The following is a 23,308-nucleotide window of genomic DNA, read 5'->3' as shown; positions in this document are numbered from 1 at the left end:
CAAGGCTGCGTTGATGTGAGGAAATCTTAGAGACTCCGGTGTGTGTCGGCATTACAAAGAAGATGCAGTCCTGAAAACTGCAGCCTCCTATCCCACTACCACACGGGCTGTGTCTCCTCTGGGGGGTTTCAGGCACTCAGCATCCATGTCCTGAAAGGAGTCTTTTTCTTCCTGGGGTTCTTATCCATATGCTCAACCCCAGACCTAAGAGGTGGTCACTCCTTTCTACTTCTCTCTAGTTCTTCCTATTTCTCTCCCTTCTTGTCCTTATTTTCCTCCTCCTCCTGCTCCTTCTTGGACAGGATTTGATGCACTGGAGGCTGGTTTCAAACTCAAAAGAATTGGTGTAGGTGACCTTGCTCTCCTAATGCTCCTATCCAAACTTTCAACCACTGCAGCAGCAGCCTGGTGTATGTGGTACCTACATGGGACAGGCCGGGTAAGCACTGTACCAGCTGAGCTACATTCCCAGTTTTTGTTGGTTTGTTTGTTTTGAGACAAGGGTTTCTCTGTGTAGCCTTGGCTGTCCTGGGCTAGATTTGTAGACCAGGCTGGCCTGGAACTCACAGTGATCCTACTGCCTCTGCCTCCCTGAGGGCTAGGATTAAAGGCGTGCGCCACGGCTCCGGCTGGTCTTGTTTTTGTCTAACTGCACTAAGACCTTATTTCAGTTTCCCCGGCCTTTCCCTGGCTCACCCCATACGGGCATGGGGAGCTGCTTCCTAGTCCTAGGTGGGTCCTTGTGACTTCAGCACTCACCCTGCTGCTGTAGCCAGCCTACCCCCAACCCCCTTGCTCTTTAGTAAATCCTTCCTCACGAAGCTCCCTCAAGGGTTTCTTCTTTATCTTTGGTCCAAACAACTACAGACACATCCCGGCTGGCCTCTCCTGTCTGTTTCCAACTCTAGTCTACACCAAGGAACCCCAGGCAATTCTTTACATCTCTGCAGGCATAGCATCCTTCATCTAAAACTTCCTGGCCTCTGGGAGTCTGGGCAGTGCTTCACAGACTCCTGCTCAATATGTCAATCTTTTTTCTTTGGTTAGTTGGTTTTAGACAAAGGGTCTCTCTACATATCCCTACATAGCCACGGAGAGCCTGGAACTCACTATGCAGGCCAGACTGGCCTGCAGCTCAGAGATCTGCCAGCGTCAGGTGCTGGGATTAAAGGCATGTGCCACTACGCCTAGCCAACATGCCAATCTTTAAAAAAAAAATTTATTTTGAGATAGGATTTGTCTAATAGCCCTAGCTGACCTTACTCACTTTGTAGACCAGACTAACCTCACACTCACAGAGGTCTGGCTGCCTCTACTTCCTCAGTGCTAAGATTAAAGACATGTACCACCACACCCAGCTTTTTACTCTGTCTGTCTGTCTATCTATACCTACCGATTTTTGAGACAGGGTCTCATTCTGCAGCTTTGGCTGGCTTTGAGCTTGCTGTGTAGACTAGGCTGATCTCGAGCTCACAGAGATCCACCTGCCTTTGCATCTAACTCTTGAACCCATGCCTTTACTTAGTTCTGTGTACGTGTAAATGCCTGCAGGTATGTCTGTGTACCGTGTGCATGCAGTGCTAGGAGGCCAGGACAGGGCAGCAGACCCGCTGGTTGCAGTTACAGAGAGCTGGGAGCTGCCAAGAGGGAGCGGCCAATCAGGTCTTCTGACCATCTTTCCAGTCCCTATATGCCAATCCTCAATATATGAATTCTCTCTTGGGTTTAGGGGAGGGAGTTCAACTCCCTCTCTAAGACAGCGTTTCTTTGTGTAGGCCTGGCTGTCCTGGAACTTGCTCTGTAGACCAGATTGTCCTTGAACTCAGAGATCCATCTGCCTCTGCCTCCCAAGTGCTAAGATTGGAGGCATGCACCACCACTGCCCAGCTGAGACTTTCTCAAAAGCCCAATGTTTGGGAATGTAGCTTAGTGGCACAGTACTTGCCTACCATGAGCAAAGACTCTGAGTTTGATCCCTAGCACTGCAAATAAACAAACAATAAAACAAAGCAACAAAACTCTAACAAGAAATTCCAAACAAAATATTCTACATCATATTCCTCCTCTTGGTTCATGGGCAAATAATTTGCCATTAGCAGATATGAGCAAGCAGCCAGTCCCGTACTTGAGTCTTTAATAATAATATCAAATTGGCAAGGTATTTCAAATACCTTTTAAATTTTATTTATCTGGGCCAAGCATCTTGGCACATACCTTTAATCCCAACACTTGGGAAATAGAGGCCTTTAAAATCTGTGAGTTCAAGACCAGCTTGGTCTACAAAATGAGTTCCAGGACAGCCAGGGTTAGAGAGAAATCCTGTCTCCAAAACAACAAAACAAAACAAAATTATTTTGGGGGGACTAGAGAGATGTCTTGTTCTTCCAGAGGACCCAAATTCAATCCCTAGTACCCATAAAGCAGTTCCCGGATATCTGATGCCCTCTTCTATCCTCCATGGACACTGCTCACACATGGTGCACAGGCGAAAGAGCCATACATGTACAGTTTCAAAACTATTTATTTAAGCCAGGCTTGATGGCCCACACCTGTAATCCCAGCTCTCAGGGAGGCAGAAGTAGGCAGATCTTAGTGACTTCCAGTCCAGACTGGTCTACAAAGTGAGTCCAGGACAGCCAAGGCTACACAGAGAAACTCTGTCTGGGGAAGATAAATAAATAAATAAATAAATAAATAAATAAATAAATAAAATTTATTTAGAGCTTGGCATGGTGGCCCATGCCTTTAAACCCAGGACCCAGGGAAGCAGAGGCAGGTGAATCGCTGTGAGTTCAAGGCCAGCCTGGTCCACAAAGGGAGTCCAGGACAGCCAACAGCCAAGGCTACACAGAGAAACCCTGTCTTGAAAAAAACAATAACAAAAATTTATATTATTGGCTGCTTGCTTTTCTCCCTCTGCCTTTACATGAGTCCTAGGGATTGAATTTAGAAGACAGGCTTACATGGCAAACACTTTTCCCCCTATGCCATCTGGCCAGGCTTCAAACACCTTTCAGGAAACACCTTACTCCTTTGGAAGGCTACAATTACTCCACAGAGACCCCCCCAGCTTCCTGCTCACTTTAGTTTTTTTTGGTGAAATGTTTGACACTGACATTTCACACTCTCATCTCCCATCTTCTACAGAGCCGAGGGTAAACTGGAATCTGCTCCTCACCACCCACCCTTTATTATATTTTTCTGATTCTATTCACTCTAGGCAGGGAACCAAGGACAGGACAGAAACAATTTACCTCAGTCTATCTTGGTGAACCAGAGTTTATTGGGCTTACTTACAGGAACGTGGGTGACCCTCCCCCTGCCCCCGGCAAACAGCTGCATCACTGAAAAGTCCCGTCCCAACAAGGTGATACCCTCCTGAAGCAGCAGAGATGGAGTTTCCCCTTCAGTGCGTCTTCCGCACTCTGTATTCCCCAGACACGTAGCTGGGGTAGAATTACATGCAGCTTGTTAGGAAGCAGGGCAGAACCCTGGATGAGGGTCCGCTGGCCCTCCTCACTCCTCCCTTCTGTGAGGGAACACTATCAGATCTTGAGAGGGACACCTGCAGGCAGTCACAGCTGCTCTGACGGTGATGGTGACAGCCTGCAAGGCTGATGGCGTACACCTGTAATCCTAGCGCTTGGCCGTGGAGGCAGCTGGATCCTTAGCCACACACCAAAGGCTGGTGGTATTTAGTTACTGCCCAGCCTGCTGCTCCTTGCAGTGTAGTCAATAAACCTTTTTTCTTCAAGAGGACAACAAACAACAGCTACTATACAAACAAGATAGTAACCAGGACTGGGGAGATAGTTAGGTGCTTCTCTTCAAAGCATGAGGACCTGAGTTTGACGTCCAGAACCTAGATAAAAATGCTGGACGTGGTGGCACACGGGGACAATCCCAGTGCTGGGAAGGTGGGGCCAGTCTAGTCTAAGTGGTAGGTTTGAGTCCATGGAGAGACTCAGTTTCAAATTAGGGAGATGACACTCCTGAGGAGGACACCTGAGGTATTTCTTTGGCCTCCACATACACAAATGAACTTGCATGTGTGAGCACACACACATACACATGACCAGATGGTAACATGCATGCTACACCTAGAAGACTATGTATGCTCCACAATGCTCTCCAGTACAACCCTTTTCACACTGCCGCAGCGGCAGCGGCAGAGCAGGCCGCATCATCTTGTCTACTGCGATCTTTTTCATGTCTTAACAGTTGAGAAAGACATTGCTCAAGCGAATGGGGTGGGAAGCCAAGAACAGCCTGCTGCCAACACAGCTCACTGAACCAAGGACTCAAGCAATCACCGAATCAAGTGCTGCGATGCCAGGATGAGGCCACGCCACTGTCCGAGGGCTGCCTCCCCAATGCTCCCTTCCTTCCATCTGTAGGCACTCTCTTCTTCTAATCTTGCACCTTGTGTGAGTCCCATCTTGATGCACTCTTTGAATGTTTTCATTGCTGGGACTAAAAGCAGGACCTTGTTTACACTCCGCATGGGCTCTACCACTGACCTACATCCCTAGCTCCAGGATTGCTGCCTTCTGTTGACCACTGGGCCTTTGCACATCCCGTTAATGTATAAAATGCTTCAGTGGCTCCTGTTACTTCTGGACAAGGACCACTCACTGCTGAGACCTACGGGAAACTGTGCCATCCCATTCACTCTCTTCCTCCTCCATCCCTGTGACTCTCGTCTTTGCCACATTTGCCTTTTTCTCTGATGGCAGTACACCCTGGGTTGTTTTAATTCATTATTCTGGCTCTTGCCTAGTAGAGGTGTGGGCACAGCTTACAGATACCTGAACAGCTCCTCAGTGTGTTGGCAGGGTATTAACACTGAGACAGCCACCTACCTGTCACACAGCTGACCAAGAACTGACATCTTTTGAGTACACTTCTGTCCATTGTAGTTCCCCGATTTCCTTGTCCCTTTCTGTCCTCAACAGAGGACTCAAGAGTCATTGCAGATTCCTTCTTGGCTGCTGCAGTCAGTGACTTGTCCTATCAGGACTCAGTGGGGCCTTCTGCCATCTGATGTCACCAACAGAAGATCCTTTGAGAGCATCTTCCAGTGGCAGCAGCTTCTGGAGAAAGTTAAGACCCTCCAACATCCTCATCTTGGTGCTAGGCCAGACCGAGGAGCGAGCTCAGTGTCAGGTGTGACCAGTGAAGAAGGTGGCTGTCCTTTTGTAGGCTCTTCAGTCTGAAACCTCAGCCAAGAAAACAGCGACATCCACATGACCTTTGAACTCCTCAACCAAGACTTGGTCTACCAACTGTGTCCCATCTTGGAGCAAGACTCAGGATGATGACCAAAGCAGGGACCAAAGGTAGGTGTGCTTGTGTTGTGACCCCTAGGTGGAGCAGCCACCCTCCCGAAGCCCACAGTCCTCACAATCCACAAGGACTGTGCTGGGTGTGGGTCAAGAAGATGCCTTGGAAGGACATTCTGCAGTTAGACAGGGCCTGCTTTCCTCTGATGACAGGATCCTAGTAGCAGGACTTTCCCCAAAGCTATTCACATCCTTCCTCAGGGCCAAGGATGAATATAATCTTCTATGGCATTCCAGAAGATGTCCAAAGGAGCTCTAAGAAGCCAGATGTGGTGCTGTACATCTGTAGTCTCAGCACACAGAGTTGGAGGCAGGAGGGTCAGGGCAAGGATAGCCTCAGCAATACATCAAGTTTGAAGTCAGCCTGGGCTACCCGAGAGCCTGCCTTAAAACACCAAAAAAAAAAGGGGGTGGTGGTGGGGGGAAACGACACTAACATTATCAAAACTAGAATGGTTATTTATTTTGGGCCTTAGCAGAGTTCACCCTGTCTGATGGCAGGGAAACTGCTCAAACTCCTACTGCTGGTTTGTTCCTTGGGAGTATAACCGTGGAAAATGCCTGATGGTTCTCTAATGTATGAATCGCTGCCTGTGCTGCCACCTGCTGACTGCAGCACTCCCAGCCTTGCTGGGCCTGACTCGGGCCTTTCCAAGGCTCTCAGCTATGCACCCTGTGTCTTCGATTAATAACTTCTTTATTCTGGAAAAGCAAATCAAGTTCATATTCATATAAACACTGACATTACAAAGTACAGGGACAGGGGAAGGAGGAGACAAACTCTCTACAAATCTGCTAACACTGTCTCACCCAACACGACTGTAACGCTCTGCCTATAGCCAATCACTTATATAATAAACCACAGGCAAGATCTTCTCCGGAAGACACACTGCTTCTCTTTGAGATGGCAGGGAAAAGGGACCAGAAGGTGGGGTAGGAGGCTTTATTCTTTTGGCAGATCTTCTCAGTCATTATAGATATTGCTGCACTGTTAATAAAAAATATATGCTTCTCTGTAAAGCATTTAAAAAAAATCCAAGGATGAGATGGCTGAGGTCTCAGCTCAAGTATCTCCAAATACATGTCGTCCATTCATTCCCTGACCGTTCCCTGTGTTATTTCTTGGTTGTTTTCCGGATCAATGCCATTCTCTAAAAGAGACAAATTAGCAGTTAATATGGGTGAGAGTTAGGAGCTTCTGGAACATCAGATCCGCTGGCAAGTAGCAAGGTCTACACTCCAGGAGCAGCCCACAGGCTGATAGATGGTCAAGCGGCCTCTGGGCTCACTTTACGGACCAAGAGACCAGCACTGCTCAGCTGTTCCTGCCATCTTCGCACTCAGCTCATCAGCTCATCCCCACAGGGCAGATGTTTAGATTACAACAGAAAGGATGCCAGGCTTGTCAATAGGAGGCCAGTGCCACCACTGGACCAAGGACAGGGACAACTGGTTCTCAATCAGAAATGATGTCCTCACACTATCAAGAAGGGCAGAAAACAGCAGCTAACGTGGGACATAACCCAGAATACAGGCACCGCAGTCTCAGCACAAGCTCAGCATACTTCCTTTCTCTGACTGGGGTGGTGTATGGCATTCAAACTGGCCTTCACTAAGGCATGGGAGCAGGTGGGCACACCCACAGAAGGTCTGGAACCAAGAGCTTTACGTGACACCATTAGGTCTGAGAGGAAAACTGAAAGCTCACTTGCAGCAACACAGCAGCAGGGAAGCTGTGACTGAGCTGCCTCTGACCTCTGGTGCAGAGAAACTGGCTGTAAACAGGGGACTGACACTCCAGGAGGCAGCTGTGTGTACTCCCTCTGAGAAGCAGTTTAGGGACCAGTCCTGGCTGTCCCAGGCTCCTCACCTGTTTGTGAGCTTCTGTGGTACAAGCTTTTTTGTAGGGTCGGATTTCCTCAGAGCCGAATCCTGGTATCCACATGTTCCACTGGCGCTCTGCAAGGGAAGACAAGCAGCAGAGTGAGGCTCCAGCCAGCCAGGCAGGAAAGCTGCAGACAAGCCGCACAGACAGACCTGGGCTTCCATTACGAAGCACATGTCCTCTCTAGGTTTTTCTTATTGTTTCTGGTACTGGCTTAGTACATACTGGGCAAACACTCTACCACTGAGCTACGGTCCCAAAGTCCTTTAACCCTTTTAATTTCTTCTTGTTCTTTGAGACAGGGTTTCTCAAAACCTGTCTGGCTTGGCTGTCCTGGACTCACTTTGTAGACCAGGCTGGCCTTGAACTCAGAGATTCTCATGCCTCTGCCTCCCTGAGTGCTGGGATTACAGGCGTGTGCCACTGTGCCCAGCACAACAAGAGATAAGTTAGGAACCAGATTTTTATGCCTGTAATACTATACTCAATGCCTATTTTTCTATTTTAAGGTACTCTTATATTGTTATTAAGTATGGAGATAGGGTAAAATGCAGAAAGGAATAATGGTGTCCAAGTAAACCCTTCTGAATGTGAGAAATTATTCCCTCAGTGTATATGAATTAGGTCACCGTGGCCTGGAACTCACAGAGATCCACCCGCCTCTGCCTCCCTAGGGCTGGGACTAGAATAGTTTGTCGCCATGCCTGGGTAAAAATAAAAGCATAATAAAGATTTAAAACGTAAGGGATTAGATAGCCTGTGGCCAGCACAGGCAGATCGCCGTGAGGGCAGGCCTCCTCTAGAGTACATATGAAACTCTGCCTCCAAAATTTTAAAATGAGGCGAGAGACATTGTTTTTCAGAAGTCCTAGGGTCAGCTTCCAGATCCGCATCAGGCGGCTCACTTAATCCAGCTTCAGGGAACTCAGTGAGTTCCAGGCCAGCCTGGTCTACAAAGCGAGTCCAGGACAGCCAGGGCTACATAGAGAAACCCTGTCTCGAAAAACCAACCAACCAACCAACCAACCAGCCAACCAGCCAACCAGCCAACCAGCCAACCAACCAACCTTCTCCCTCGTTGTATAGACATGGGCCCCTTTATCACTCCATTAGTGTTCCCAGAGCACAGAAAATAGGATTTGTTTTTTAAAATTTCTTTTACTATGGACAGAGCAACTACTTAAATCAAACTGAAGTTGTGTGTGTTATATATGTATGTGTGTGGTACATGTATGTATCATGTGTATAAATAGGCTGTGTACAAGTGCACATGCTCCTGTTTGCCAGGGGCCCAGAAGACATCTGGTGTCTTCCTCTGTGACTTTTCACCTTCTTCTGAGACAGGGTCTGTCAGTGACCCCGAGACATACACTTCCCCAGCCAGGCTGGGTGTCAGCAAGCCATCAGTCTTCCTGTGTATCCCAGCTCCCGAAGGCTGAGATTACAGGCATGCAGAACCATGACTTTTTATGTGGGTGCTGGAGACCAATTCAGGTCATCAGTTGTCCACAGCAAGTGCTCTCACCCACTGAGCCATCCCTGTGTCCCCTAAACAGAAATGTAGTGATTTTACATCTTAAGTCACATCTAATGCACATAACTATTATGGGAGTAATTCAGGGTTAGTTGTAGGATATGCTTTTCTTTTTCAGTTTATAAACAATCTGTAATTTTCTAGGTTACCTGCAAGGAAGACTTTACGATACTCACTTCATGAAAAGGGCGACAGACTCTCAGGAACTAAGGCAGAAGGCTAAGGTGGTCCAGACAGAAAGCGAAAGAATGTTTTAAATCTAAAGTCCTGGGGCATCCTCCTACCACAAAGGGCTTTTTCTCTTCAATTAGGTGCTGCTTCGGAATGGTCTGGTCCTGGATTGAAGGTATCTCTGACATTTTCCCTGATGGTCCTACGGAGTAGTCACAGAGATACTTCAGAGAAATCACATACCTAGATGCAGCTGGACGTCTTTCACCTCCAGGGTGCTGGACTTGCGATGCCGAGCAAGCTGGCAGGCTGCTGTCACCACACTCTCAATGAAATCATCAGCGATCTGCAGCAGCATCTGGAGAGGGAAAATGGGAACAGTAACCATGTCACTGGCAAGGTAGGCTCCTGTTGCTGGGACAACTGTGTGCTTCCTGAATCACATATTTAGCTGGGCTGTGCGTGAGGAGTGAAGGGGACAAAACATCACTCAGTACAAGTATAGTTCATGCCTTTCTGAAGATGGTTTCCCTTCTTTCTGTTCAGTGGAGTATGACTCAAGCAGCCTCTGCCCCTGTCCTTTCTCCTGATTTACATGAAATAAAGGTGATTCCTAATTACTCACTACTCTCACCACATGAAGGGCTTTCTATTCTTTTACTTACCTTTTTTTTTTTTTTTTTTTTTTTGAGAGAGAGACAGGGTTATTCTGTTTGCCCTGGCTCTCCTAGAACTCATTCTATAGACCAGCTAGCCTTGAAGGCACAGAGATCCACCTGCCTCTGCCTCCTGAGTACTGGGATCACTGGTGAGAACCACCACCACCTGGCTCTTTTTTTTTTGAGGGGGGGGGGGCACATTTCTTTATTTCTTTATTTTACATATGAGTACTCTATTTGCATGTACATCTGCATGACAGAAGAGGGCAGCAGGTCTTATTATAGATGGTTGTGAACCACCATCTGGTTGCTGGGAATTGAACTCAGGGAATTTGGAAGAGCAGACAGTGCTCTTAACCGCTGAGCCATCTCTCCAGCTCCACCTGGTTCTTTTACTTCACATATATATAATTTTTCCTAACCCCATATAGTGTGTGTGTGTGGGCGCGCGTGCGTGTGTGTGCTGCCTGACATGGTTGCTGGGAATCAAACTTGGGTCCTTTGCAAGCACAGCAAGTGCTCTATACCTCTAATCCATTTCTTTAGGGACTCAATTCTTCTTCTTTTTTTTTTTTTTTTTTTTTTAATATTTGTGTGTATGCCTGATGAGAACACCAAGTATTCTCTATCAGTCTCAGACTATTCCTATGAGGCAATGTCTCTCTCTGAGCTGACCCTTTCTCAGCAAACTCTAGGAATCCACCTGTCTCTGCTCCTTGTAGAGCTGGGGTTACAGGCCCAAGAGGCTGCTCAGCCTCTTACACTGGTGCTGGGAGGTGATCTCTACTCCTCATGCTTATGCAGCAGGTACTCTTAACAGCCTAGGCCCCCTAGGCCTTTATCCCCAAGGAATCTTCTTGAAGGAAGATGCCACGACAAAGACCAACCTGCTCACTGCTGTGTAACTAAACAGCAGTAGAGGCAGGATTCAGCCTTAAGGGCCAAGTTCAAATCCTGAGGTCTTTTTTATTTTTATCTATTCATTTAAAAAAAATATTTATATAGATGAGTGCTCTATCTGCTGTATACCTGTTCACTAGAATTGGGCACCATTATAGATGGGTGTTAGCCACCATGTGGGTGCTGGGAATTTAAGTCAGGACCTCTGGAAGATCAGGCAGTACTCTTAAAGGCTGAGCCATCTCTCCAGCTCCTACCTATCCATTTTTTAAAACTGTGTTCTCCTCTCTCTAATGTTTCATGCATGGATGTATTGCCGACATGTCCATCTGTGCTTGGTGCCAGTAGAGACTTGGTGTCAGCCCTCCTCAAGCTAGAGCTATAGACAGTGTGAGTCACTGTGTAGGTGCTGGAAACTGAACTCAGGTCCTCTGGGAGAGGAGCCCTTCATAAAATTCTTATTTTTATTAAAAACCAAAAAAAAAAAACCAAAACACCTTTTTTTTTTTTTTTTTAGATTTTTAAATATTTTGCCTGCATGTACATATGTAAACCAGGTGTGTGACTAAACCTGTGTAAGTCAGAAGAAGGCATAAGGTCTCCTGGAGCTGGAGTTATGGATGGTTGTGAGCTACCATGTGGGTGCTGGAAATCGAAAGAATGTCCTCTGTAAGAGCAAGTGCTCTTAAACACAAAGCCACCTCTGGCCTCATATTGTTATGTTTTATGTATCCGTAAAAACGCATACATATGCCCTGTGTATAAGAATGACCCAGGAGGCCAGAAGAGGGCACCAGAAGATTTGGAGCAGGAGTTAAGGCAGTTGTAAACTGCCTGATACAAGTGTTGGAAGCCAAACTGAGGGTCCTCTGGAAGATCAGTAAATATTCTTTTTTTTATTATTCTGTTTTGTTTTGTTTTGTTTTTTGGTTTTTTTGAGACAGTGATTATCTGTGTAGCCTTGGCTGTCCTTGACTCCTTTTGTAGACCAGGCTGGCCTCGAACTCAGAGATCCACCTGCCTTTGCCTCCCTAAATGCTGGGATTACAGGTGTGTGTGCCACCTGGCCTGGCCAGTAAATGTTCTTACCAGCTGAGCCATTTTCCCAGCCCTAAAGCCTGCTCTTAACCACCATGCTGTATCAGCCCCAGGAATACACTGTCTTTGGGACCCATGTCCACCTCACCTCTTCCACGTCTTCATCCAGCTGCTCATTAGGGTCCACTTCTCTTACCAGGTCTTGTAATTTCTTCTTAGTCAATACCTACAGTGAATTTAGGGAAGATTTTTCGTAAGAATTAAGGAAGCAAATCTCCTCACACTACAGAAGACAGGCTGGGTTTAGTTTCATTTGGACAGCCCTACCTGGTGGTATGGCTACAAAGGCACACTCCAGACAGAAGCTGCCATGGGAGAGAGCAGTTTGGAAGGAGGGGAAGTGTGGTTTGGAGAAGAGGTGAGCATCTGATTGTCAGGCAATGCATTCAGCTTCATCATTCACACCCTTCTTCCTTGCTCTGCAGAGAGCAGTTCGCAATTCTCTGAACACCACACTGTGCCCTCTGTTGCTGTTAGACATATTCTTCCCTCTTCCTATATGCTCATCTCAGGGTCTCCTTTATGATGCCTTCCCTAGCCTGCCCGTGTAGGAGGAACCACACCTGCTTTGGCCTCTTCTGTACTCTGCATATCCTTCTGACACTGCAAATTTATAAACTTACCTGTATCTGATTTAAAGGCCTAACAGTTTGAGCTGGGTGTGGTGGCACACATCTTTAAACCCAGCATCTGATATACAGAGGCAAGCAGATCTCTTGAGTTTGAGGCCAGCCTGGTCCACAAAGTGAGTTCCAGGACAGCCCGGACTACACAGAGAAACCCTGTCTCAAAACAGTCCCCTACCCCCGAAAAAAGGGCTAACAGTTCTATGAGGGCAACCAATATGTGGTCATCTCTATATGCCTAAATAATGGTAAACAGCTGGCGTCGTCACCCCTCTACTGTAAGGAACGCCATGTTACATCTAGATAATATTAAAACATAAGAGGGAGCTGAGGAATCAGTTTGGTTGTAGTGCTCGCCTGGCCTGAAGACCTGCAATGGCTCCTCAGCACCACACAAGAAGCAAACAACAAAACCCAACAAATAAAGTGTGTGTCCTCCACCCTTATTGTGAAACAGAGCCTCACTTCATAGTCCTGGGTGTCCTGGAACTCCCTGTGTAGACCAGGCTGGCTTTGAACTCAGAGGTCCGCCTGCCGCTGCCTCCTGAGCGCTGGGAATAAAGACTTCTCGTTACAGTGATTAAGGGCTGTGTGTGTGTGTGTGTGTGTGTGTGTGTGTGTGTGTGTGTATGTACTACAATGCACATGTGGAAGTAAGAGGATAACTTGAGGAATTAGGATCTCTCCTTCCACCATGTAGATGTGGGGACTGAACTTAGATTATCAAGCTTGGTAGCAAGCACCTTTACTGGCTGAGCCATTTTGCTGACCCTCTGTTTAAGACATGGTCCTAAATTTGTTTTGTAGTAGAGGATAAGGAACTCCTGACCATCCTCCTACTACCTCCTAAGTGCTGGGATTCCAGGTGTGAGCCACCACACCCACTGTCTTTTGCTCTTCTTCATAGTTAACACAGGCTGGTCTCTGCTCAGGCAACCCTTCCAAGCAGCTCAGCTAGTCCTTCTACCCACTCTTCTCATCCTTCATATCCAGCCTACAAGATCTGAGGCAAAAGTTATACTTCTTTTCTTGTTGCTACAGAAGGTGGAATCAGGGTCATAGGTACAAAGAGGGGAGATTTCAGAATCACTGCTGAAATGGCAGCAGTAAGATAAACTACAAAAAGGAACAGTTGAAGAGAACACTCTTATTTTAGGAATAAGGAGCCCATTTACTACGTAGATAATTCCTAAAATAGCTGCTATTGCTGAGTGTGGTGGTTCACTCCTATAATCCCAATGCTTGAGGGGATGGAGCAGGAGGATTGCCCAAGGCTTTAAGGTTGGCTGGGACTATATAGGTGAGTTCCAGTCATTCTTGGCTACAGACTAAAACACTAACTCAACAAAATAAGACCAAAACCCAGGCAGCTGCCATAAGAAAGTTTGTTATTATATGTATTTATATGGATACACACACACACACACACACACACACACACGCACAGCATATAGCCACATATAAGAGAGTAAAAACTGATACTGTAGATAGTAATTCAATAAAAATATTATTCCAGAGGGGAAAGACCTTCTTGAACAGAGAGAATGAATGTCTAAGACGTCTATCTCTGTATGTATTACAGATATAAATTTTAGACAGGGCCTACAAGGAAGAAAAGCTAAGAGTTACCTGATTATTTTCAGGACTAAGACGGCCGCCAGTCCCAGGAGTGCCTGGTATCTTTACCACAGTGGTACTATTGGCCATGGAGCCTTGTGGAGGGGTGCTGGCTGGCTCTGGTTTTATAGATGAGAAATTGGAGAGGTTGATTAGGGCTGAGGGGCCAAACTGGTTCATAATCTGCCGAGCTTTGGACTTCAGCTCATAGAGCTTATCAAGATCCTGTTTCTTTTTGGAGCTGTGAGGACCAAGGCCAATCAACTGGAAAAGGAAACAGAGACACTCGAATGACTCTAGAGACACCTGCAGCAGTGGGTGAGTTTTGAAAGTAACATGAAATCTGTCAGACTTTGAGTCTTAGCTGAAAGGGCGAACTGTGACACTGACATTAAAATGGTGGAATAAAGATGTTCATTGCTCTCACCTGGTTTTTAGAAACCATCTTGTCTCCAAAACAGAAATGAAATAGGTCACAAAAATTGAAATAAGGAAAAAAGCAAATGAAACGAACACTCTTATTCACAAAAATAAGCAAGACGTTTTTGAGAAATGCATACAAGCAGAATACTGGGTTATGCACTTACATGCAGTATTTTTTAAGTATCAAATAATGTTAAATTCAAATAAATAGAAGCACAATCACACACTTGAAACTCAGTCACAAAGCTTAAGATAATAATTAGTTCACTTTTAAAACATGTTGAAGCATTTCAAAACATGCTTAAGTCCAAGGCAGGGCTCTGCCCAATAAACACAACTTTTAGCAACTGTTAAAAGCTCTGCTTTACCAATAAAGAACTTTCCCCTTGTTTTTTTAGGCTCTCTTCAAAACATGCTGAGACCCTTGCCTAAAGCAGCCATAACTCCTAAATCTTAGTGCCACTAGGCTGACTCTATGGACATTAGCTGTGGTGTCAAGATCAGAAGCACATTCACCAAGTTCTGCCCATGGTGTCCTCAAAGAGTTTACTTACTGCTATCTGAGTGTCTAGATCTTTAATTACGTCAGCAACAGCTGTAAGCCCGCTGTAATGAGAGGCAGCCATTTTCAAAAGCTACCTGTAAACAGATAACTAGGATCAAGTACCACCCTGGCTACAGAAGTATTCCAGCTACTTAGCATGGTGCAACTTCACCAGCCTCAATCCGGAGGAAGATGCAGCTCAGTGACAGAGTGCTTGCCTAGTAGTGTGAGGCCCTGGGCTCGTACCATCAAGACAGTACTGTAAAGTCAGGGATGGTAGCTGAGGCAGGAGAATCTTGGGTTTGAGGGCATAGTCTGCTATCCAGTAAGCTGTTTTCACTCCCAAACAACAGAATTATATACTGTATGATTGGGAATTCAATTAAATAACCAAGCTCATCCTCCTTCAGCCAATCTGCCACAGTTAATCTGGGGATGATAGGAGAATGGCATGTCCTAAAGGCTTTTCTTTTAAAAATCCTGTGCCTCAAACAGAATCCAGCCTTTAACCCCATCACTTGGGAGGCAGAGGCAGGCAGATCTCTGTGAGTTTGAGACCAGCCTGGTGTACAAAGCAAGTTCCAGGATAACCAGGGCTACACATGGAGAAAACCTGTCTCGAAAATATAGACAACAAAAACAAAACAAACAACAAAACAGAATTCAGTTGCTACCCTATCACCATACAAAAAGGATCAGATTTTCCAGAGTATAGTGGGTATCATGCAATAGGTGAAGAACCATCACTTCCTTTGGGAATCTGTTAGCTGCTGTCTTTTGTTGTGATTACTTTTTTAAGTTATGGTAGATGTTTTTAACCCCATCACTTAGGAGGAAGAGGTAGGCAGATCTCTATGAGCTCCAGGAGAACCAAGGCTACACAGTGAGATGTTGTCTCAAAAACTGAAAGAAAAAGGAAAGGAATGAAAAGAGGAAGGGTGGGTGACAGGAATAGAGAGATTCTACGTAAATGTCACTTCTGAAATGTTCAGGAATCTAAATATTGAGACAAGACACTGGAGTCCAGGGGGAAGAAAAGCCTGTGACCACAGTGCTGGACCTGACTTAATGGCTGGGTTTGTACCTGGCTTGCGTCTCTCCTCTCCGGCTTCCAGTTGTGTCTGCACAAGTGTGTGTTTCTTAGTCTATATGAACTAAAAACAATTATTTGTGATCCAAGACTAGAGAGCAAAAGAAAAGTTTTTTTGTTTTTTGATGTTGTTTTGGTGTGAAGAAAAAGCTCATTTTTGGATAGTTGAACTTGTATAGGTTTTTTTTGGGGGGAGGGGAGTGTTTATTTTCAAGACAGGGCTTCCTTGTGTAGCCTTGGCTGTCCTGCATTCACTTTGTAGATCAGGCTGGCCTCAGACTCAACAGAGAGCCGCCTGCCTCTGCCTCCCTGAGTGCTGTCATGGAACCTAACTGGTGATTCATTGAGTTTCTGAAATGAAAGCACGTGGAAGAGTGTGTACAAATACTAATATTTTTAAATATTATAAATATTCATATATTCCATTCTCTTCCAAATCATAGTTACCAAAGTCAGTTTCGTGAGGTTTTGTTTTGTTTTGGCAGGAACTTGGCTATGTAGCCCTGACTAGCCTTGAACTCAGATCTGCCTACCTCCAACTCCAGTACTGGAATTAAAGATTAAAGGTATCAGCCATCATGCATGGCGGGGTTCCTTTGCTGTTTTTGAGATGGGGTCTCATGCTCTGACTGGCCTGGAACACACCACACAGATATTAACCTCAAACTCAAGGAGACTCAGTCTGCCTCTGCTTCCCAAGTGCTGGGATTAAAGGTATGTGCCACCATCCAATGGCAAAAATCGGTATATTAAAAAGTTTTATTCATCTTGGTAACTCAATATATTACACATACATTTTAACCATTTTTGTTTCTTTTTTATTTATTCATCTTTATTTTATGTGCATTGGTGTTTTGTCTGCACATATATCTGTGTTAAGGAAGTCAGATTTCAGAGTTACAGACAGTTGTGAGCAGCCATGTGGGTGCTGGGAATTGAACCTGGGTCCTCTGGATGGTCAGTCAGTGCTCTAAACTGCTGAGCCATTTCTCCAGCCCCTTGTTTTTTTTTTCCTCTTTTTTTTTTTTTTTAATGAACTAATTCAACTTACATCTCGGTTGGTTTTATTTTTTATTGTTTGTTTTTATATAGGGTCTCACTATGTATCCCAGGTTGACCTGGAATTCACTATGGGACAACTGCACTCATAATCTTCTTGCCTTAGCCTCCCAAATGCTGGCATTCCACCAGACTCAGCTCTTTTCTGAGACAGTTTTTTTCTAGACCCCTGGGTAGTCTGGCACTTGCTAGTACTCTAAATTGACTGTGAATCTGCTGTGATTCTCCTGCCTCATCTCTCCTACAGCAAGTGCTGAGATTACAGTATGGACCACCATGCCTGACTTCTAGAATCACAATAGAAAATTTTTTCTATTTTATCTATTTTTTGTTTCCTGGGGGAAAAGGACAGTCAGAGGTCATAGTATGGAGGTCAGAAGTAAACTGTAGGGCGTTGATTCTCTCATTTCACCACGTGGATCAAACTTAGGTAAGGTTAGGATTGGCAGCAAGCACGAATTCTCTGAGGGATCTCACTGGCTCTAATGACTAGAGTTATTTTTGAGCATTTTTGTTTGTTTGTTTTTTTAAGGAAGAGACTGGATAGTTAAGATAGGATATTTTGCCTAGTATGTATGAGGCTGTGGGTTTGCTCTCCTGCCCAAGGAGGGATGGAGGGAGGGAAGAAGAAGCCTGCAATCCCAGCTACTTGGGATACCAGGCAGGAGGATCACTTAAGCCCAGGCGTTCAAGAGCAGCCTCGGCCACGCTGTAAGAAATACATACATATATACATATATACATATGTATGTATATATGTATGTATATATAGGTATGGTGGTGAGAACCTATAATCCCAATCCTTTTGAGGCAGAGGCAGGAAGAAGTTCAAAGTAGTGTTGAGCCACCATAGTCAGTTCAAGGCTAGCCTGGGCTACATGAGACACTGTTAAAAAAAGGGGGGGGGAAGCAAAAATATAAAATATAAAGTAATAAAGGAAACAGTGAATTGAAAAATGCTAACAGTGCTGTGTGGTGACGTACGCTTGTAACCCAGCACTTAGGAGGCAGAGGCAGGTGGATCTCTCTGAGTTTGAGGCCAGCCTGGTTTACAGAGGGAGTTCCAGTACAGCCAGGGCTACACAACAAAACCATGTAAAAAAAAAAATTAAAAATGTACAAAGAAAGAAATGTAACAGCAAATAGTATGCAGGAGGCATGTAAGAGGTACAGTGGAAAACCCAAGTCAAGTGAGCTCGCTGCCATCTTCGACCCTAGCTCTACACCTGTTTTAGCGGCTGACCCGGTGCCTTCAAGCAATATAACAAGCAACATAAGTTTTAAATTAAGTCCATATGTGAGTATTTCAAGACATCGCTAGCACGCCTGTTCCAGAGTGCAGACCACAAACTTGATGTTGGGTTGGGATGTAGCTTAGCTGCTGGTGTGCTTGCCTAGCATACGAGAGCCCACATAAACAACACCACATAAACTTGGTGTAGTGGCACGTGCCTGTAATCCCAGCACTCAAATCAGTCATCCTTGGCTAGTGACCCTGTCTCAGAAAGACAACTGCGGGTAGCTGAGGAGGTGGCTCGGTGATTAAGAACATATCTGCTCTTTCAGAGGATTAAATTCCCAGCACTCACTTCAACTGGCGTGTGACCACCCAAAGCTCCCAGTTCCAGGGGCCTGACTCCTCTGGGTTCCAGAGACAGCTGCATTCACATCATTAAAATAATTAAAAAAGGGAAAGAAAATTGAAGTATTTTGTAAATACAGGTAAGAATGCTAACTTGGCAATAAATTATCAATAATTAAACTATCAAGCTGTGTATTGTGCACACCTGTAATCCCAGCTTTCAGGAAACTAAGGCAACAGATTGACTACAAATCTGAGGCTAGTCTGAGGTACACAGGGAGACCCTAACTAAAAAGACAACCTCCTCCCAAATTAAAATCGACAAGGTGGTGTGATATGGGCATGCTTTCTCTCATGATTTGGTGTAAGTAAATTCTGTTGACTTTTATACAGGCTTCTGAAAATGGTACCAGGAGCAGGAGAGATGGGTCAGTGGTTATGAGCACTTGTTGCTCTTGCAGAAGACCAGCTTCAGTCCCCAGCAGCCACACAATGGCTCACAACCCAGTTTTAAGGGATCCAATGCCTTTTTCAGAACTCTGAGAGAATCAGGCACAGATGTACCTAAGCATACTGAGGCAAAATACTCATAATACACATAAAAATGAGGAGGCAGAGGCAGGAGGGTCTCTGTGAATCTGAGGCCAGCCTGGTTTACATAGTTCCAAAACAGTCAGGACTACATGAAGAGACTCTGCCTCAGTGTCCCCTCCCAATAAGAAATCAATCAATCACCCAAATCATCTCCCCTCCTCCCCACTTTGTGGATGGTCTTTCTGTGTGCTGGCTGTGTCTCCTCACCCTTAGTAAAAGACTGAAAAGACAATGGTACCAGCCAAGCAACTGGGAAAATAATAACTTCAAGTATGTTAAACTAATTTTTTTCATTTTCTTTAAAAACAATCTTTTCCCCCCCTTTATTTAGTGTGCTCATGCGGTCAGAGCACAATTTTGGAAGTTGGTTCTCTTCTTCCACCAATACTACTCAGGTAATGAACTCAGATCATCACTCTTGATGGCAATTACCTTTACCAGAAGAATCATCTCTGATCTGTTTTTTTTGTTTGTTTGCTTTGTTTTTGTTCTTTGAGACAGGGTTTCTCTGTATAATAGCCTTGGCTGTCCTGGACTCCCTTTGTAGACCAGGCTGGCCTTGAATTCACAGAGATCTGCCTGCCTCTGCCTCCCTGGTACAGGGATTAAAGGTGTGTACCACCTCGCCGGACTTTCTTTTTGCTTTTCCTAAATTCATGTTGATAATGAACTCCTCATCTTCCAGCCTCCACCTCCAATGTAATGGGATTATAGGCATATAGCTAGCTATGTTTAGCTCAAGTGTCCAGAACATCTAGCACACTAGCTGGCCATGGTGGCACACACCTTTAATCCCAGCACAAGCTGAGGCTGATGCATCTCTGTGGGTTCGAGGCCAACCTGGTCTACAAAGCATGTCCAGGACAGCTATGGCTGCACTGAGAAATCCTGTCACGAAAAACAAAACAAAAAACCCCCAAAACCCAAAACAAAACTAGTACATACTAGCAATTAACTGAAAAGTAAATCTGATGGAGCCCTAATTTTCAAGAAATTAAATATAACTTACTCTATTTTAAGGAAAGATTCTATAAATGTTCCATTTCTTTTTCTATCTAGAATATCTATGCTTCCTGCAAAAACACAGGAATTTAGATGTTAACTACTCCATTATAGAAGTATCCTAAAAGTTACAGTTCTGACTGTAAAAGGAGTTGGAAGAAGAGGAAGCTGTGTGTGGGGATGCACAACTTTAATCCCAGCACTCTGGAGGAAGAGGTAGATAGATCTAAGTTTGAGGCCAGCCTGGTCTACAGAGGGGGGAGCAAGTAGTTGGGAGAGGGGAAGCAAGGAGGAGAGGGGTGTTTTCATTCAATGATAGAGTTTGTATAAATAGTTTGTATTTTGCTGACATGTAGACTAGACAAATGGGGAGGGGGGCTACTAAGAAAAGTTCAAGAAAGTTTTAGAGGCACATTTTGGGCTAAGTCACTCAATACTGTGTCATCTAAAGCAAATTTCCTAACCTGTGTGGACACACATGTACAATAGGACTAACAGTATTTAGCTGTGGAGCTGTGATAATGAAGTGATGGAACACTGGAAAGTGCTTAAGTTGCCAGGTGTGGTGGTACACGCCTGCGATCCCAGCACTTGGGAGGCAGAGGCAGGCAGATCTCTGAGTTTGGGGACAGCCTGGTCTACAGAGTGAGTTCCAGGACAGCCAGGGCTACACAGAGAACCCTTGTCTTGAAAAACCAAAAAACCAAGCAAGCAAACAAAAAGTGCTTAAGTTGTGCCTGATTCATCTGAGTAAGGTTTTAGTCATGGATATTATGGAGGGAAATGACAGGGTCCAAGTCACTCTTCTAAAAGCAAAACCGAGAAAGTGTTCTAGGCCACACTTACTTGTGAGTTTCTCAACAGCTTATTGAAAAATAAACAGAATGTTTCCTCAGCCTGACAGTAGTGTTGCATGCCTTTAACATAATGCCAGCAACTTGGAAGACAGAGGCAGATGGATCTCTGTGAGTTCCAGGCCAGCCTGGTCTACTGAGCTAGTTTTAGGACAGCCAGGGCTACAAATCAAACTCTGTCTCAAAAAAGAAAAAGAAAGAGTTTGTTTCTTCACTTGTGACATTTATGGTACCTATGTCAATGCCATAATGGGAACCAAAGTATTAGAACCTGTAAAAATGTCCCTTCCGAGTTTGAGGGTAGAGATTCTAAAAGCATTTATTCAAGTAACTCCAACAACACATCTCTTATTTGCTGTACATGGCAGACTACTGTATAATCTAATAACTGGCTCAAGATGATCTTAATTGTTCTTTGGACCCTCTTTTCCTTACATGTAAAAGAATTCAAAAACGATCTTTTGCTACCCTTCCATCTATGAAAGTTTGCATGTGGTGCAGAAATCTGTGCTCAACGGGGGCTGAAAGGAATAGGGTTTAAGGCACTTATCAACTGAGTTCAAACTGCTTCCAACTTGACATCCGAGTCACAATAATGAAGAAAAACGAAGACGTTTCATGTGGGTTTTCTAGAGTAAGTATGTGACACAAGAAAAAGCCTAAATGCAAGAAGCCAAATAGGCAGCGCCAAGAAGTCTTCCCGAATTTATCTTTTTAATCTTTTCGGGTACAGAGAACAGATCGCTAAATCTTTTCAAACCTCTTTCCCGTGGAGGCTGATCTCCCAGCCACGACCCCTTTAGAAGCTCCGGTCCTCACATCCCTGTCCCTTCAGAAACTCTAAGTCTGAAAGCCCGGATCTTGTCCCCAAAGACCCAGTCTCCATCGCCCGTTTCTATTCCCTTTCAAATTCAAGTCTTCTCTGCTTGCTTCTGTCTCTCCGGTCCTTAAGTCTTTGCTGCCCTGGGTCTGATCCTTAGGAGCTGGGACTTTGCTGTCCCGCTTCGGTCTCTTAGGAGCCCGAGAGGACTCCTGAGAGCTGTTTCACTTTTACCTCTCTGGAGCCCGTGCCTTCACGCCCCGTTTCGTTCCTACCCTCGCCTCCTAAAAAGTACGGGGTCCTCACCATCCTGTCCCTCTCAGAAGGCTCTCTCTCCCTCAGACGCTGCAGAACTCACATCCGTCCCCGTCTCCTAAGTCTCGTTCGGAGTCCGAGTCCCCAACAGCCGCTGCTTCTGCGAACCCGAACCCCTCAAGTCCCGTCCCATGAGCCTGGCTCCTCACAGCCCCGTCTCTTCCACAACCTAGTTCTTCCAACACTGACCCGCCGTGGGTCTGGGTCCTGACGCCCTCCTCCCGCTCTTCGTCCTCAACTGCCAGGGCCCAAGACTCACAGGCAGCAGCGTCTATCTCCCCATGATAAGCGGAGACTGCCCCAGTGAAGCTTTCGTCTCAGCAGCCGGTCCGACTGCGCGGCCCTCCCCAAGCACTTCCGGCACCGCTCCCCGCCTCCAACCCGGAAACGCGCGGCTCTTCCGGCCGCCGGGCGCGCGCCTCCCTCGCGCAGGCGCGGACTTCCCCGCCACACGTGGTCGATCCGTGAGGCTGGCGGCCGGCTGAGCTGGTCCGTGTCGGCGGCGGCGTGAGGCTGGCTGGTGGCGTGGGCGAGGCCTCTGCGTCTCCCACCTCGGCGTGAATCCCTGCCCTAGGCGTTTCTTTCCGACTCGTATCCCTCCCTAGCGTGACCGGTAACCGACGGCCTCGGGCGGCTTCCAAGTCGCCATTTTTGGTTGGAGCCTTTGTCGTGCTGTGAGGATGGGACCGCAGTTCCGCATAGATGCCAGCTCTGTGACTCTCACACGGGAGTTGGCAGCACGAGAACTGGGGGGGGGGGGCTAGGGAGGCTGCTTGTGCCTGTTCGTTACCTTGTACCATAGTTAACAGTTGAGCGAGAGCTCTCTGTGAGGTAATGGTTGAGTCCCTCACCTGCAGTGTGTCACGTACGTGGAGGAAACCTGTGTGAAATGGACCAAGATTCAACCTAAGAGATGCAGGGTCTCAACCTGAACTGAGAATTCTCCCTCGAAAGGCCGGGCCTGGTCCTGTCCGTAACCATTAAACCGTAAGCCCTGAAGTTTGAGTGCTTTTCTTGGGTTTGGATTTCCCTATTCCAAATGGAAGTAAGCAACACGCGGTGCCAGCGTCTGACAGGGCTGTCCGTAAAAATGGAGAACCCACAAATAAATGTGTATGAATCCGATATTTCAGAGCTGTCAATGGTCCCTGCCCTCGGGTATCAGGAAGGTATCAGATAGGTTCCTGGTCTAT

At 45.9% G+C, this 23,308-nt stretch overlaps 1 protein-coding gene across 2 annotated transcripts; it reads right to left on the bottom strand.

Annotated features, from left to right (window-relative positions):
- Positions 1-3,259: 3,259 nt before the first annotated feature.
- On the bottom strand, positions 3,260-22,472 carry Taf12 (TATA-box binding protein associated factor 12). 2 transcript variants are annotated; one of them, XM_055611396.1, is made up of 6 exons: positions 22,375-22,472; positions 13,845-14,096; positions 11,678-11,755; positions 9,176-9,290; positions 7,213-7,301; positions 3,260-6,493 (listed from the first exon to the last, which is right to left on the bottom strand). In XM_055611396.1, the coding sequence occupies exons 2-6, from the start codon at positions 14,010-14,012 to the stop codon at positions 6,458-6,460; spliced, it is 486 nt and encodes a 161-aa protein (XP_055467371.1). In that variant the 5' UTR covers positions 14,013-14,096; positions 22,375-22,472; the 3' UTR covers positions 3,260-6,457. The 2 variants fall into 2 exon arrangements, with proteins under 2 accessions (XP_055467371.1, XP_055467372.1); XM_055611397.1 differs by lacking the exon at positions 22,375-22,472 and adding an exon at positions 22,305-22,348.
- Between the last annotated feature and the right edge of the window lie 836 nt (positions 22,473-23,308).

The sequence above is a fragment of the Psammomys obesus genome, unplaced genomic scaffold (assembly GCF_907164565.1).
Source record: "Psammomys obesus unplaced genomic scaffold, mPsaObe1.curated_primary_1811, whole genome shotgun sequence".
NCBI lineage: Eukaryota > Metazoa > Chordata > Mammalia > Rodentia > Muridae > Psammomys > Psammomys obesus.
This window is presented reverse-complemented; position numbering and strand designations above follow the sequence as displayed.

What these genes read in the sequence shown, in the direction of transcription:
- Taf12 (XM_055611396.1), bottom strand. Translation starts at nt 14,012, where the DNA reads ATGAACCAGTTTGGCCCCTCAGCCCTAATCAACCTCTCCAATTTCTCA. An exon ending in TTAGTCCTGAAAATAATCAG is followed by an intron (nt 11,756 to 13,844) that starts GTAACTCTTAGC and finishes AATTCACTGTAG; the next exon opens with GTATTGACTAAGAAGAAATT. An exon ending in CCACAGAAGCTCACAAACAG is followed by an intron (nt 6,494 to 7,212) that starts GTGAGGAGCCTG and finishes TGTCTCTTTTAG; the next exon opens with AGAATGGCATTGATCCGGAA.